The following is a 12,521-nucleotide window of genomic DNA, read 5'->3' as shown; positions in this document are numbered from 1 at the left end:
CCATTTGCTTTCAGCACTGGGAGGAAACCCAGGCATCCTAGATCACATCCATGGCTTCTTGCTCCAGGACAGTCACAGCCATGTGTCTTGGATGGTCAAGCTGGGATGTTGGGGGTGAGATTCAGAGTTTGGGGGATTAGGAGCTGGGGGTCTCAGAGCTGTGGGTGCAGGAGCTGTTGGGGTTTGGGGCACAGAGCATGGGGATGTGTGAGATGTATGGGGCAGGCAGTAGGGGGGCAGTAGCAGGCAAGAGGGAAATAGTGGGGGAGTTGGGTTCTGTGGTCTGTTCATAGTGAGTGTAGGGGCTGGGTTTTAGGGTGTCTGGGGGAGGTTCAGGGGAAATTGGATGCTGGGGTGACTGTTGGAGGTGCAGGGAGTGATAGGTTTAGGACTATGGGTTAGGGTTGGAGTGAAAGGTTGGGGGTGTTTCAGCAGTGGGGTGGTGCTTGGTGGCAGGGGGTGACAAGCAAGCTGGTGGGGGTGAGGGCAGGGGGATGGAGGTGAAGAAAGCCTGGTTTCTGAATATGGGGGGGGGGTGATGAGGGGATGGAGGGTGTCAGCCAGCTGGGTGCTAGATCTGGAGATGGATGGAGGAGATCCAGGAGGCTGGAGAGGCTCTGGCATGTCCTGGACCCTGGTACACTTGTTTCCCCCCACGCCAGCTACTGCACCTGCCAGAAATCCAAGGTCCAGTGTCCCTGCCCCACCTGGTGAGAATGGCCTGGTCATTCCCTCCCTAGCTCCAGTCTCATCCTGCCTTCCTGGGCCTGTGGGCTCAGATCCCACCCCTTGGCCTGCAGGAGGGTGAGGCTGAAGGTGTGTGTATTGGGGTGGGCAGGGGGACCTCTGTGGAGTTGCTAACAGATACCTCTTTGCACAATTGTCAACTTCACCTCTCAGCTTTGAGAGAGGAGTGGAGGGTCTCGTGGGTTGGAGGAGTGGGGCTGGGAACTAGGACACCTGGGGTCTCTGGAAGGGGAGTGGGTTTTGCGGTGCTGGTAGGAGTAGGGAGCCTAGGAGCCAGGACACCTTTTGAATGAGCTGCTCTACTGTCAACTCAGCTCCATGCGTAACGCGGGGGAGAAGGGGAGCAGTTCCCCCAAGCCTTTTAGCAACTCCCCATGCTTTCTGATGAATATGCCTCTCTTGTCAGTGGTGTTCAGCCAGGAGCAGGGGGCTCCTTCCATGCAGGGGCCTCCCACGTGCATACACACGCACAGAGGCAGACTAGCCCCTGGGGCAGGCCCGGCTCTTGGTTCATGTGATGCAGGGGATAGCTTTGCTGTGTGGCTTCTTCCAAGTTACATTCTGGAAATCCAGGCCACCTCTTACTTTGATTTCTGTCCAGTCCAGCCAAATAGATTAAACCTCCTGGTCCATGTAGGCTGCATCTTTTACAGGCACCAGCAGCTTTAAGCAGGGTAGGACAGACAGGTGGGACAGCTAAATTATTAAGTTGGGTATTTGCTGGCAGCTGGCCCTGTTGGCAGACTGCACTTAGTGATGAGAGGTGTGTGAGATCTCTATGGGCAATGTGTATGGGGAGTGTGTAATTTCTGACTATGTGCATGACTTGTATATATGACATTGCTGGCATTTGCTTATAGGCATGGGGGTGCGTGAACATGTATGCTTACTACAGGGAAACTCAGGTTGGAGCTGAGGCCTGTCAGGGCAGGGACAAGTAAATCAACCTTATTGCAGAAAGTTCCTAATCCCTTTACAATGAATACTCTAGAGCCAGTGGGACTTGGGGAATGGAGTCAGGGACAGCAGGTTAGGCATTAGTATTAGCCCAGTGTTGCTGGGACCTGGGTTATGTTGTGATGCACTTTGCCCTTGCAGCCCCTTTCTATGCCACATCACGCTATGCTGTTACAGTGCCAGACCAACATGTAGTGATGTGAGGGCCAGCCCAACTGGCCGTTGTGACAGCTTTCTTTTGGGGCTGTGCCATGTTCCACTCCACAGGGGCATCCTTCTGTGCCTCCCTGCATGGCGTATGCATGCGCTTAGGATACACCTGCACACCCTGTCCACGACAGCCTCAGTGCCAGAGTCCTGTCTCTGCCTGCCAGCTCCTCTGGGCTCTGCCCATATGGACATGACACTGACCCCCACTGGGGCCACATGGGTGCTGCAAAAGCTCTCCTGACCCCCAGGACCAGCAGAGATCCACCTACCAGAAAGCCCGTTGGTGCCAGCCAGATTCCATATGGTTCCACCTCCTACCTCGACCTCGTCTGCACTGGGGTTTTGGCACTGCCCCGGCACACCCCCTGCACTGCACTGTGTGAGCCACGACTGGCCTCGGCAAAGTTGCCCCATGTCACCTTTTACCCCAGGGCAGCATCACATACCCTGGAGGCGTGCATTGATGGAGCTGTACCCGTAGTTAAAACCTTGCAGCGTGGCCAGGCCTGTGGAATCATGGCCATTTGCTTCAGGTCTCCCCCACCCCCTGGAAGCCCCCTGTGCTGCTATCATCCATCTGGTGAGGAAGCAAGCAGGACGTGCATACATGGAGTCTTAAAACATGTTTATTGTCATCTATGTCTATGCAAGAGAGTACAGGCTGCCAGAAAGAGAGGGAGATGCAGCCTGTCTGCTCCGTGGGTAGGGGTGGCTCTGGCTGAAATAGATAAAAGTATGCGCGTCCCGTGCAGGGTTAGAATAACATTTGCTTGGCCTGCAAGACCACAGGATGGAGGTGAGGAGTGGACATGCTGTTTAGAGCTATCTGACCACCTGCCCTAAAGCAGAGGGGCTGTCTGTGCCCTGGCCAGGCGATGTGGGGGGGCTCCCACAGGCAGGGACATGACAGGACCCCTCCCCTCCAGTGCACATGAACTCACACGGTCTCCTGGGCAGCCAGAGATCCTGCCCCATAGATCTCCCCTCTGCTCTCCCCCAGCTCTTTGCCTTTCTGGCTTTCTCCCAGGGTGCTATTGCCTGCTTAAACCCTCTCTTCCACCTGCACTTGCTCTTGGCTGTCCGTGGTCCCTTTCCAGCAGGCTGGGTCCTCATCCCTGAACCTCTCTGGGTCTCCTCTTTGGTCACCTCCTTGCCCCCCGTGCCTTCCTTAGACTGGCAATGGTGGTTAATGCCTTGACTCCTGGCTGCTCCTTGCTGTTTGGTGCCAGAACAAAGCAAAACTGTGAGGGTGCCTGCGGGACCAGACTGTGGCCCCTTGGATTTGGGGAAAGGAAGTTGCCTTCCTGGCTCACATCAGGTACTAGACTATGGCAGGACAGGAGCCCAGAGATGGAGTGTGATCCTGCAGGATGCTGAGAAAAAGGGGTTGGTGGGAGTTGAGGGCAGTTGGCCCCTCCCAGACCTGCCTGTGGATCAGGACAAGCAATCCTGCATGCTGTGTTCTCACCTGGGCTTTAGGAGCCATGTCTCATCATAGGGCCTCAGCTCCCAGTTGTCTGCTTTTCCAGCTGCCCATTTAATAGTTACAAGCAGCACCCAAAAGTCACCTTGGATGTGGGGGCAGGGCCAAACAGCATAGGGTTGGGCCCATGCTCTACCGCTGTGCAGGTGTCTGCATGGAGCATGGGCAGTGCTCCCAGAGAGGTCACTGGCTTGTGGCTTACATGGGAAAGTGTGTGGGAAGCTGCTTCTTCCAGCTACATCAGGTTGGGAGGAACGAAGGGTCACCTCTGGGACCATGGGCATCACACCTAGCATGGGAGCCACTCAGGAAAACCTCCAGCCATTCACTTGGGAGCTGCTGAACTCAGGCTCAGGCTGAAGGGAAGTGCCGTTCTGGTCAGATGCAAGGGTGAGGCACTGGATGGCTCAGGGCGCTGGAGAAGGAGACATGGAGCTTTTAGCCTCCTGCAGACACTGGTTCCAGTCCTTTCCCAGTTTAGGGGGACTGACTGGCAGAAACAGGGCCAGGAAAGTAGACTATGAGGCCTTTCCTTTCCAAGGGGAGTCGGTTCTGATGCAGTCTAGGACGCAGGCCTGTTCCAAGGACAGGCAGCCTAGGGCTAGTGGTACATAGCCCAGTGCACAAGCTGGTGCATGAACCCCAGGGCTCCCAGCCACTCCATTTCTCTCTCTCACCCCCTCCCCATCCAAATCCTTTCTGACCCTTTTGTGATCCCTGGAGCATTTCCATATGGGACCTTTCATTTCTCCAGCCATAGCCGTGTGCTTGCAGATGGCATCACCTCTGCATGGCAGGCTGTGTCGTTAGGGGGCTGAATTTGTTTCCCAGCCAGTGTGAGATGCTCTTGCTGAGCCAGGCAGACAGCATAAGCCGGAAAGCCTGCACACATCCTCTGGGAGACATGCCCCCCTGCTCTCCATGTGGCCTGGTACTGTTCTCCACTACCGTGACTGTCAGGCTCCAGCAATCAGTCTTAACCAGATGAGAGCTTCTGGTCTGCTTCTTTCCCTTGGCAGCCAGGCTGCACAGAGGCTGGGAATCCCCTCCTTTGATGGGCTTCAGGGAGCTGGGCATGGAGGCTGGGCTTAGCTTGTATTTGGTTTTTGGGCCTGCTCTGGGTTAGGGGCTCTCTGCTTTGATCCTCACCCCCTCTGCTTCCCATCACATGCAATGCCTCTCAGCTTTTCTTGCAAGAGTGGGGGCCAAGTACAGCCACAAGCAAGCATTGTGGTAGGGAAGAGGCCATTGGGGGCTGGGTCTCTGAGAGCGGTAGGGTCATCATATACACACTCCGACAGACAGTGGCACATGGGCACGCAGGCAGGCATGAACACACACTTACAGACATGCACTCATACTCGGACAGAGATCATTATAGATGTACACTTGCAAGCATGCATACCCCACATATATACATGCTCACATATACCCATGTATGTAGTCACATGCATGCACATACGTGCACGCTCAAATACACACATGAATATAGGCAGAAGTGCACATTCACACACTCACATTTGTGTGCTCTCAGCTATGCTCCCATATGTGTGCATGTCTATATGCCCACACCTGTAACGAGTTGGCAGTGCTCACAGACACGCTTCCATCCCTGCATGTTTCCAGGCAGACGCCACCCCCCAGCGAAGACACCATCTCCTTCCCCATCTTGTTAGAGACAAGCTGACATTGCCCTGATGCACAGGCGGACTTTGCCAGGCTGACTCAAACACAGAGCTGCCAATCCACACACGACCACGCAGAGCCACGCAAATGTATGACATGCGTGCAAGAGGGTGCTGGCGCGTGTGTCTGCCTGGCACTATGTGCATGTGTATGGAAGAGTGAATTTGCGGAGCTGTTGGATGTGCAAGTCACTGGCGGGCTGGAGGAACATACAGGCAGGCGGGGGGAAGCAGGGTGTGTATGTGCAGGGAACTGACCCCCCGTGACTTGCTTTCTAGCTACTACCTGTTTGTAGAGGACTAAGCATGGAGCTGTGCCTCTGCCTACTGGCCCCTGCCCCTCTGCTGCTGCCCTCTCCCTAAGCAGATCACCCCCACTTTTCCTCAGCTGAATCCCTTTCATGCATCCACCCCCTCCTCTTCCTCTGCTCCCCTCCCAGCCCCCAGCATGTGGCTTGCAGGCAGGTCTCACCTGGATCGCATGCTTCTCTTGGAGGACTCATGCTTCAGAATAACATGCCAGGAAATAGATGTAGATGAGTCGCAGAGTAGGGGCCCTGTTCTCAGGCTCGCCAGTGGGTTTTAAGAGATGCTGCCTCTCACTTCTGTCTGTCCCAGCCAGTCACTTGGGCTCCTTGCAGGCTCAGTCTTCAGGTTATCACCCCGCTGGGCCAATGATGGGGAGCTCTTGAGAGGGTCCATAGTGAAGTAGCCTGATAGTGTCTGCTCTTTGGGGCTGTTCGTTCTTTGGGCCCATATCACTGCCACCCTACAGCTCAACGGGGACTTCCCTTTATCCCAGCCTCCCTGGGGATGCTGAGTCTTCCCACTCATTAACCCCCCGCCCCCACTCTCTTGAAGAGCAGGAACACATCAATGAAGAGCATCTCAGCTGGGTGGGACACTATCTGGGACCATCTTCTCCCTACCTTCCTGTACCTTGGTGTCCTTGACCCCTACCAGGGAGACCCCTGTGCTCTCCCCTGCCACCTCTCTGAGCAGGGCAGGGAGCACAGGAGGCAGTCTCCTCTGTGCATGGCACTGGTCCAGTTCACGAACCCTCCAGCTGCACCTGGTGCATAGACCTGATCCTATTGGATACAAGCTTGGAAAGCCCGTTAGTCCCAAGCTGCTGTTTGATGCCCTCCCTGCAGCAGTCTTGGAGCTGGCCTGTCGGTGTTAGGGACTGCCTCTGTCCCTTTCTCCTAGCAGCAGATAAGGGGACTGGGAAGATCTCTCCCACCCGGAGGGAATGGCATGCTACTCCACTCCCATGGCTTCTCTGGGCCTATTTCCCCTCCCTCTCCCTCTCTGGGAAGGGCCCAGGCACCAAGGCCACAGGAGGGAATGGGTAGTAAATGATGGAAGTTATCTTTCTGCAGCTGGGTGGAGAGAAAATATGCCAGGATCATGGCTGGGGGCTTGGGGATGGAGAACCTAGAGGGCTCAGGGTCCCCCACCCTGTGCCTGCTGGGTCTAGGCAGAAGCACTGCTACAGGCAACTGCCTAGAAGGAGCTGTCCCTGCCTTCCCTGACTGCCACCTTCTCCAGAGTCCATTACGAGTTCCTAATTACCCACGTCCTCCCAGAGCACCCAGGCCACTCGGCCCTCTGGATCAGCCCTTAGAGAGGGGCCCTGGAGATGGGCCTGGAGATGTTCCTACCAGTTCCATGGCTTCCCAAGCATGCAGGCTTTGCAGCAGCCTTGGCACAGTCTGTCAGGGGGCTGCTGCTGATCTGTAATGCTGAAAGCTGTCCCGGAAACCCGGCTTGTGCCTTGATGTATTATTGTAATTACCAACAGGAATCTGGTCATTAAGCTGCCAAGCAGGGAGCTGAGTGGGGAGCTGGCTGGTGTTGTTCATCCCCTGCTGTGTCTTGTCCCTGGTGCATCATCACTACAGGTGCCGTCGGTTCCTGCTTTTGTTCTGCAGAAGCTGAAAATCCTCAGGAAGAGCCTGTTTGTGTGTGGGGAGCCCTGCAAGTGGCTGGACTGGAGGGTGAGGGTGACTTGCTGACATACTCCAGCCTCATCCGCCAGGTGTCAAAGCTCAGTGGCAAGTTACAGAAGCAGAAGGCAGCCTTCACGTGGCTGCTCTGGCTCACACCTCAGGGACAAGGATGGTTTAGCGCCAAGAGAGGTGGACCCATGCCTGTAATGTCTCCTGGGGCACAGGGGAGGGTTCCCCCTGCATGGCAGTAGCTTTCCAAGAGTACACAGCAGACAGGAACCCCCAGCTCCCTCCTTCCTGGGTCTGCGATGCACTGGTGTCACCTCTCCGCTGCACCTTTGGTTTCTGAGCGAACACAGTCAAATTCCAGAAAGAAAATGTAAGATTGTAATTCCGTGTTGAGACCGTCAGGGCTTGGACCACAGAGCTCTGCTGCCTTTGGGCCTTGCAGGACAGGAACAAAATCTGTGGCGAATTTTTGTTGCGTTGGGATCCTTGTGGCCTGGTTGCACCTGGTAGCCGTGCCTTTTGCACAGACTCATTACCCCGGTACCGCACCCTGAACCCAGCCTCTGCCTCCCCACCACCTGCCTGCCAGGAGAAGGCTGCTACTCTTCCTCCTCTCCTTGCTCTGTGAAGATCAAGCTCCCCACCTCTTTCTTCCTCATGTCAGCTACACAACAATGGGAGTGTCAGAGAAGACGGAGCTGACAGAGTCTGGGTCTGACATTTTCCGCTGGGCCTTCGGGGCTCCTTTGGCCTCTGGGTCTGGCGTGCTGCTGGGTTTGAACTTGCCATTCTGGCCTGGTGCGTTTCCAGAAGCTGCGTGGTGACTGAAGCCGTCCTTGGGGACAGCAGCCTCGGCGTTGTGGTTGGGCGTGGTGCTGAGCATGGAGGAGTTGATGCTGTCCTCGTGCTGGGCCGCCTGCTTCTCGCTGTTGCGGCACCAGCAGCGGCACGGGGTCAGGTACAAGTAGATGAGCACCAGGATGACGCTGAGAATACAGCCCACCAGCGTGGTGTAGGCCGTGTTCAGCGTGTCGTGGGACCCGTGCTGGGTGAAGTTGTGGACTTTCACATCCACATAGAGGGTCTCGTTGAAGACCTGACTCACCGCATAGCAGGTGTACGTGCCCATATCCTCCACCCCGATGGGGCGGATCTGCAGGCTGCCATTATTCAGCACTGTCATGGTGCTGTTGTCATCCTCTTCTGCAACAGGCTCATTGTTTGGGGTGAGCCATTCCCTGGTGGTCACCCCCCGTAGCTTGGTGTCACAGTTGAGGGTCACAGTGTCCCCCAGGAAGGCCTCCAGCACATACTCCTTAAACTTACTGCAGTTGAGGAAGTCCTGGTTGTTGAGGCTGAAGATGCTGACACTTTTCTTGGACGGGAGTAAGACACAGGTGAGGTCTGCCTGGAAGTCCACCACTGAGCTCAGCTGGCGCACGTGCCAATGTGTGAAGAGCTCATAGAGCTGGCAGTCGCAGCTGAAGGGGTTGCTGTGAAGGTAGAGGCCATTCTTGATCCAGGCAGGGAGGGCTTTTAGGTCCCCAATTGGCAGGCTCTTAATTTTGTTGGAGGAAATGTCCAGCAGGCTCAGCTCAGGCAGCTTGGCCCTGTCTTTTACCAGCTCCAGGGGGAAGCGGGAGATCTGGTTCTGGCTTAGATAGAGTTTTTGGAGCTTATCCATTTCATCAAAAGCGCTGCGGTCCATTTGGGAGATCTGGTTGTTGTAAAGCAGCAGGACCTCCAGCTCCCGCAGCTCACTGAAGAGGTTTTCCTCCAGGTGCTTGATGTTGTTGGAAGAGAGGTCAAGGTACTTCAGGTGAAGGACATGGGAGAAGGCCTCAATGGAGATGAAATTGAGACTGTTGTGGCTGAGCAGCAAGGAGTGGAGGTGGGAGAGGCGGTGGAGGGTCCAGTCCGCATGCAAGCGGCTCAGGTTGTTGTGGCTGAGGTCTAGGAGGGCCGTGAACTGGGGGAGGTTAGTGGGGATGATTGTCATGGAGATCTTGGAGCAGCTGATGATGTTGCTGGCGCACACGCATTTTGACGGGCAGTTCAGTACGGACCCACCATCCCGGGCGACGCCAAAACCCAGCAGCAGCAGGACCAGGAGCCAAGAGCTCCCGCAGTGCAGCTCCAGGTGTTGACGAAGCGCTAGGACATAGCGAAACCACATTGTAGAGCTCAGAAGGGGAAGGTCACGTCCCAGTCATAGAGAACCGTGCTGCTGGGAAACATTTGTGCCGTGGAAGGAGCTCCGGCTGGCAGACGGCTGGTGTCCGCGGTGCTGTGAATCCGTGGCTGCTAGGAGATGGTGCAGTGAGCAGGCAAGGCTTGGCATGCTGCCTGATGTATTAATCACTAGAGTCATGCTTGCATCCACCTGCTATTTGCCATCCGTTTCCCTGCTACGGATCACACGGCTTGCAATGGGAATCAAAGCTCCGGGGGGATGAAACGTCCCAGGCAGGCCATGCCCGGCAGGGCTTTTCAAGTGCCGCTTTGCAGAGTCCAGGTCCCTTGGCCCCCGCCCCCGCCACGGCTCAGCTTCTTGGCTGCCGGGACCTGCAGCTTGTTACTCGGTGTTGCATTGCACCAAGAACCGCACAGAGCAGGCAGCTCTCGCTCACCGGGCCAGGCAGATGGGGACAGCGAGCAAGTTCCACCTGCTGACGGAGCTGGCGCCGTACTCTCAGCCCATCCTTGCCTCTCAGCGCATCCTGCAGGCACTCCGGCCTGCCCTTCCCTTGGCTGACAGAGCCACGCGAGGGAGGCTTACCATGCCTCTTTGCAAGGGCAGCCGCCAGGCGGGAGAGCAGGAAGAGGAGGGGGTAGCAAAGACTGGGCACCCGGTTCTTGCCCCCTTCCCCAGGGTCCTGTGTTTGCTGGGGACCCGCGGCGCCCAGCCTCGCTCCCCTAGTACCTTCACGCGTCTTCACCGCCTGGGCTGAGCCCCCAGGAAGCTGTGGGGTGCCGGGGTCCTTCCTCTGCACCGCTCACGGGGCTCCGTGATCTTGCCTTGTCCGTCTCGGCTGGGGGGCAGGCCAGGGAGCTGCGGGCAGGGCCTGGCAGGGGGAATCCTGCCCCCCAGCTGTAGGGGCGGCGAGAAGCGAGTCTGGCACGGCAGAGCCCAGCACCCCTGCAGCATCTACCGCAGCGTGAGGGGCTCCCCGATTCTCCGGCGAGATGGCAGCGAGGGGAGGTTGCGGTCGCAGGCAGCAGGCGGGGGAAGCCCAGGGGTGGTGCGATGCTCTCCCTGCCTGCTGTGGGGGCTCGGGGGGAGGGGGCAGGCAGCGCTGCAGCGCCAGCTCCGGCTCTTCTGAATGGGAATCGGCTCCGGCTCTGTTATGATTATGATTGTGATGCTCACTGGGGAGGCGGGGAAAGCACCAAGCCCTAGCATCCCCCAGCCTAGCACGGCCTGCTATTGGCTGCATCCCAGCCCCATCAGCCCAATGAACAGGGCCTGGCTTTAACCTGTCCTGTGCTGGTGTCCAAAAAAACATCCTCAGCATCTTTAGAAGAAGGGGGGGGGGGGGGAGTCAGCTCAGGTGCTGCAGAGCCACTGGGGAGAGCAGGTGGGGGTGAGATCCTGCCAGCCCCGAGCCCCTGTGAGAGCTGATCAGGTTCGGGCCCGGGCACAGCTGTCATCAGGAAAAGCATCTGGAGGGGAAGGAGAAGCTCAGGCCTGCCCACCTGGCTGCGGTGATGCCCACTGGGAACAGGCAGTGTTGCGCCAAGGGGACGTGTTTGCAGATCCAGGCTCTGCTGCCCGAGCCAGACCCTCTGCTGCTTCTCATGTGCACCAGCAGGTTGGCAGCACGGCCAGGAGCCAGCACCATAACACCCTGGAGATCAGAGTGCCTGGCGTGAAGGCACGGGGCAGAGCAGGCAGGGGAAAGGGAGGTATGAGCAGGGACGGGGTGGTTGGGGGCCCCATCCCCAAGGGGCGGAAAATCAGCTAGTGGAGAATCTGCACAGGAAAAAGGAAACCCTATTCCTCCTTGGTGGAGATGGTGTGAGCACAGCATGTCTCTTTCCATCAAAGGATGCAGGTTTCAGGTGAAGCTGAATCATTCCCCGTGTGTTAAACCCCAACTGTTCCATTTAAAATCAGCATTCTTCTGTTTTAAACCCGAATGCTGCTGGTTTTTTGGGGATAAAAATGAGACATTTCAAAGAAAAAAACATTTGTGTTGTTCTCAAACTGTTGAGTTTTGCTCAAACATTTTTTTTCCCCCCCATGAGAAAAATCCTCCTTTCCCAAGTAGCCTTGGGGCTAAAGCTAAAGGGTGGGGCTGGGTCACTAATACCTGGGCTCTAACCATCTTATTACCCTAAGCTAGGGTGAAATGTGGGCATTAGAGGATTCATTCCCACTCTAGCACACTTGGACAGCAAGGCCTCCTTCCCAGGGGTTACAGAGATCTTTCCAAATCAAGTGGCCCCTGAAGTGCCTGCACACCCACAAAAGATATAGTCCTCTAAAAATGTTTTCACCAATTCTTTGAAGCATCAGGTGAGGGCAGCTGCTCTGTGAATGGAAGAAAAGCAGGTGGATCACTGGTCTGTCCCTTTATAGCAGGAGAGTGGCATTAAAAAAAGCATCTAAATGTTTGATAAATTGCTGGTCGCAGCTTCTAAAATGTACTTGGGCTTGCCCTTGGGTTCTCTCAGGTATCTCTGTGGCGGTCTCCTGCTCTTGGGAGATACCTCTAACCTTTTTGCTTTTGCATTGTATGCACTTTGCTATTTTTCAAACAAACTGGAGGACAGACAGCTATGAAAAATTAATTTTTCCTCCCCACCACTCAAAAGTCAGCCCTGGAAACTGCTGTTTTTTGTTTCATCTTAGCTGTAGTTTTCGAAGTTACTTTTAACTGAGACAGCAAGGAAATTGCTAACAATCATAAATTATTAGTGCCTTTCAATTTGCGTGTCACTTATGGGACTGGTTCTTCCCTCCACTGCAATTTCTCAAACAGAGCATTCACCCTCTCTGCTCAGCAGAAATTGCTCAGGAAGGGGCATGACAAATAATGGGCTGGAATGAGTTGATGAAAATATGCCAGGCCAAAAATATTGCAGTGGCTGTGGTGTAAATCCTAAATAACCCTATTGATTTCAGTGAGCAGGAGAGAGCAGTATTTGGCCCACTTGATGTAAATGAATCAAAAGCAGAACAATATGAAGAGCTGCACAAGGTGCCAGGATGATCAAAACAGTTTGGAGAAGCAAGAGCTGATCCAAATGCAGCCTGAGCCAAACCTATCTTTGAAGTGCTGAAAAATATTGCTGGCTTTGTTCTAGTATTCTTGGGTGCTTGAGGATTTGCACATGAAACTGGGCTGCTCATAGTCCAGTACGGGGGTAAGCAGCCCCCCAGCATGGGTGTCAGAACATGGCACATGAAGGTATTTTGCTTGGCATGGTGCACCTTGGGGCAGATGGCAGGTAAAGGGCTGGGGCTGCACTGCC

At 55.6% G+C, this 12,521-nt stretch overlaps 2 protein-coding genes across 2 annotated transcripts in view; one reads left to right on the top strand and one right to left on the bottom strand.

Moving 5' to 3' along the window:
- The window catches only part of GNAI3 (G protein subunit alpha i3), a 145,191-nt gene that overhangs the window by 37,086 nt on the left and 95,584 nt on the right, over positions 1-12,521 (top strand). The gene's annotated exons all lie outside the window — the stretch shown is intronic.
- On the bottom strand, positions 2,529-10,378 carry AMIGO1 (adhesion molecule with Ig like domain 1). Its single transcript, XM_090026003.1, has one exon. It carries the CDS (start codon positions 9,217-9,219, stop codon positions 7,708-7,710), a length of 1,512 nt encoding a protein of 503 aa, XP_089882129.1. The 5' UTR covers positions 9,220-10,378; the 3' UTR covers positions 2,529-7,707.

The sequence above is a fragment of the Crocodylus siamensis genome, chromosome 13, assembly GCF_052110815.1.
Source record: "Crocodylus siamensis isolate JL-2025a chromosome 13, ASM5211081v1, whole genome shotgun sequence".
NCBI classification, from domain to species: Eukaryota; Metazoa; Chordata; order Crocodylia; family Crocodylidae; genus Crocodylus; species Crocodylus siamensis.
The sequence above is the reverse complement of the archived record's forward strand: the minus strand, read 5'-3'. Positions and strand labels throughout refer to the sequence as shown.

Coding starts and splice junctions, on each gene's coding strand:
- AMIGO1 (XM_090026003.1), bottom strand. CDS start 9,219: ATGTGGTTTCGCTATGTCCTAGCGCTTCGTCAACACCTGGAGCTGCAC.